This window comes from Octodon degus, unplaced genomic scaffold (assembly GCF_000260255.1).
Source record: "Octodon degus isolate 3935 unplaced genomic scaffold, OctDeg1.0 scaffold00015, whole genome shotgun sequence".
Classification (NCBI taxonomy): domain Eukaryota; kingdom Metazoa; phylum Chordata; class Mammalia; order Rodentia; family Octodontidae; genus Octodon; species Octodon degus.
The window spans coordinates 9301677-9305442 of NW_004524591.1; the positions used below are offsets into that span (position 1 = coordinate 9301677).

The following is a 3766-nucleotide window of genomic DNA, read 5'->3' on the forward strand; positions in this document are numbered from 1 at the left end:
CCTCCCTCCCTCCCTCCCTCCCTTCCTTCCTTCCTTCCTTCCTTCCTTCCTTTCTTCCTTCCTTTCTCCTACACAACAATAATGACCCCTGGTAAAAGAAAGGTGTAAAAATGGGAAAGTAATATTTAAAGAGTTTTGGGAGAACAACAAATGCCAATCACGAGTGTCCAAAAGACACATTTGTTCCCAAAAGTTTCCCTTTTCCCCTTCTATTTTTTAACTTTGCATCTTACCTGTCTACAGTAGTGAGTGGCTTATCTTTTTCTCATGACAGACAATATTGTGACAGAATAAGGCATCATTAGCAAAAGGGGAAAAATGAAAATAGCTGTGAATCTCCCCATCCCCTTCCCGTGCTCCATTATCTGGCCTCCCCTTTGAAAACTTTCTTGGTTCAAAGGCCACTTCCCAGGGTGCTACCATAATATTGATTTTGCCAATTTGTAAAAGTTTATGATGCTTCCTTTAGTATGCAATAAAACAAGCTATGCATTTTTCCTACTTTCCAAACTCTCATAAAATGTCATGGGAGGCAGAAGGGAATCTGCCCTTGAGCTTGCAGGGTTCCCCTCCAGCTAATATCAGAGTTAACTGGGAGCATGTTCCCTACCCCAGGATCCCATAATAATGTCATAAAACATCTGAAAGTACTTACATGTATGCTCACAGTAATAAAATAAAATAAATCTTTAAGAATCAATGTAACCATAGCAACACAGCTGTCTTGCTGCTTTGCAAAATTAGATTCACAGTGGAAGAAAGCCAGTAATTCTTAGGCCCACTCCATATTTAAGCAGTTAAGTTCTCCATACAGTAAAGCATTATCATTTTTAGCTCAATGAAGGATTTAGATAATTACCTGGTAGAGTTAAGTTAGGAGACTAGAGACAGTCATACACAGGAGACGTGAAAGGGTACACATTTATGTGTTTAAGGAGTGCATCAAAGCTTTCTTGTGTTGATGTTTTATCACAGTCTCCAATACTCTAGTTATTTTTTTATTTGTAACAAGAAAGCCACAAATTATTCATCAGTCTCCTTTTTATCCTAAATTAGTAACATTCAGTACATGAAAGTTGTCTACTCTTCATTTTCATTCTGGAATAATTATATTTCAAACACTTCAGCGTATAACATAAACAAGGCAAAAACTTACGACAAGTCCTGATTTTTTTTTGGCGCACAATATTCCACATATGCCACAAAGGAGAAACTGCAAAAAAAAAAAAAAAATAAATAAGGAAGAAGATGAAGAAGAAGAAAAATTATTCCATATTCAAACATGTGAGAAACCCTAGGTTTTAGTTTATTTTAGTTCACTGCTGACACTTGCTTTAGGAAAGTAACAGTTTTAAATTCCCATTAAAAGTTGGAAAGGACAATGTCTCGTTGTAGAGGAGTAAAATCCAAGACAATACACTCCTCAATGGAAGTTTACTTCTTGCAAAGTTGATAAAGGTAAATGGGATTTAACAAAACTAAAATTAATTTATCAGAAAAACTTGTGAAATGAGTGAATTTAGATTTTTGTTTCTTCCATTTCCTGTTATTGTCTTCTTGTCTCTTTCTATTTTTTCATGGAGAAAGGTATTGTGGTCCTTTGGTTCATATTAAGCAACTAGAACTAGATAGGTTTGACTATGGATAAGGAAACCTGTACGAATAAAAAATAAAGCATCAGACAAAGAGATGTTTCTCTATATTTTATTTGTGCTTCTCCATTCGCTCCAATGGCTCCATTACTCTACCAGAAAGGCTGCACTTAAATATGTTGGACCTTATGGACGGCACACAGTTTCCTAGAAGTAAGAACACCAGTGACATAATTGCCTTGCACAAGTAGCTATACGAAATCCTTTACCAATGTCAAATTATTCGGTTGCCAGCTATTTTTGTTACTATAAAATAGTAAACAATTGAATTTGGATAGAATGATCCAAGGATATGTTGCATATACTTCTGACTCGAGCTAAATCATATAAATAAAATAACATGCATTAATAAGTAGTAAGCTCTGTAAAGGCTCTATATTTGCAAAGAAAATTGTTTCCATTTGGTTTTAAAAAATACTTTTGTTATCTCAAATCAGTACTAAAAGTACGTGGCTATTAGTATTTCAGACAAGGATAGAATTTTTAGGAAATACATATCAAAATATTCTAAGGATTATCTTTAATAATATGCATGTAAAATACATTTTGCTGAAAAATAATGATTAAGGGAAGTTGATATAAAGAAACCCATGAGGAGCATAAAGTATTATAAATCAGGCATTGGTGCAGGAACACAGGTGAAGACATAAAGCTATTTGTAATTTTGTTATATAATTTGTATGAATTTTCAAGTTAATTCAGAAAGGATGAGGATCATTTATTCAATCAATAAAATTATTGAATTTGCTATCATCTAACGTCATGCAACAAAATTAATATGAAGCTGTTTAATTATTTAAAAGCATAAAATTGATAAGCACATTTGCACATAATAAAGTTAAATATTTATATAATTGTGGAGAGGTGGGAATGATTTCTAAATACAGCATTAAAGTCGCAGACCAAAAACAGAAGATACTCACGAATAATAATGGGGAAAATTATAATTTTGTTAATCAAAAATGTCAGTCTCAAAGACAAAGAATAAATTGGAACTATATTGAGAAACTATGCAACAAACCAAGCATTAACGTGTTGTATAAATAGATCGGATACAATATTTATAGTAGTATAAAACCAGAAGATAGAAACTTAGAACTTTATGCATGTTAAACACTTGTTTAATTTTTGTGGTGCTAGTGTTTGACTAAGCTTTATCCTCGGCCCCACCCCCTTTTTTGTTTTATTTTTTGAGCCAGGATCTCCTTAAGTCACTACGTGCTCAGCCCAGGCTTGAATCTGTGATCTACTGCCTTGGTCTCCCAGACTGGTGGCATGACTGGTGGCATAACTCTATGTGCACTGTACTTGCCTTAAAATCCTATTTTTGAGTGGCTCCTCTGAACATTTGTCATTAGCTTTTGTTCCTCACGTGGAGAAGACCTTGCCCTGATGTGTTTTCTTACTCATTGCATTTTGTATACTTCAAGGCTGCAGTCAAACTATCCCAGTTTGAACGAGTTCTGTACCTCTCCATGCTTGAGACTTGAGATCCAAGCCCTAGCATGTCATCTTCTAAACTAACCCTAACTCAGCTTGGAAACCCTTCCACCCAGAATTCATTCTTAAAATGATTTGGTGATAATTTAGTTGTGTATTTCTTAGATCTCTTTCAAAATAAGTAAGTGTCAATATTATTTATTTACAATTAACCTCAAGGGACATTTGGAGCATAGGGAGGGTTCACCTTAGCCTTGTGACTAGAACATCTAAATGCCTCGAAAGAGCTGTTTCCTGTTGTCCACTCAGCTTGAATAGATCTAAGAAATGGAAGTTCAGGAATGAAGAAGCAGAAGGTAGAGTAGGAGGAAAATCAGCAATATTTTCCATTCTCCCACAGCCCTGGAGCATACATGCTGCCCAACAGTTATTCTGTTGGAGTATCCAAAGTCTGTATGGAGAGCCGTATTCTTTTTACAGATTTTCAATAAAAAGTGACACATAATGTGTAAGTATATAAACTCATGAAATTTCTGAGTAGGATCTAAGAAAACTCAGCGTAATTGTGGAAATTTAATTTTCAGAGGAGTAAACTGACCCAAATAGAAAACTGACCTTCTGGCCTGGTGAGATGGCTCAGTGGTCTAAAGCACCTACTTAGAACAAGCTTAGCA

The 3766-nt window shown here is 35.0% G+C and overlaps 1 protein-coding gene across 1 annotated transcript in view; it reads right to left on the minus strand.

Moving 5' to 3' along the window:
- Tmem196 (transmembrane protein 196) overlaps nt 1-3766 on the minus strand; it is a 59183-nt gene that overhangs the window by 7675 nt on the left and 47742 nt on the right. Inside the window, exon 2 of the mRNA XM_004626451.1 lies at nt 1157-1213. Within this exon, the coding sequence (XP_004626508.1) occupies nt 1157-1213 (57 nt within the window). The remainder of the gene's footprint in view (nt 1-1156; nt 1214-3766) is intronic.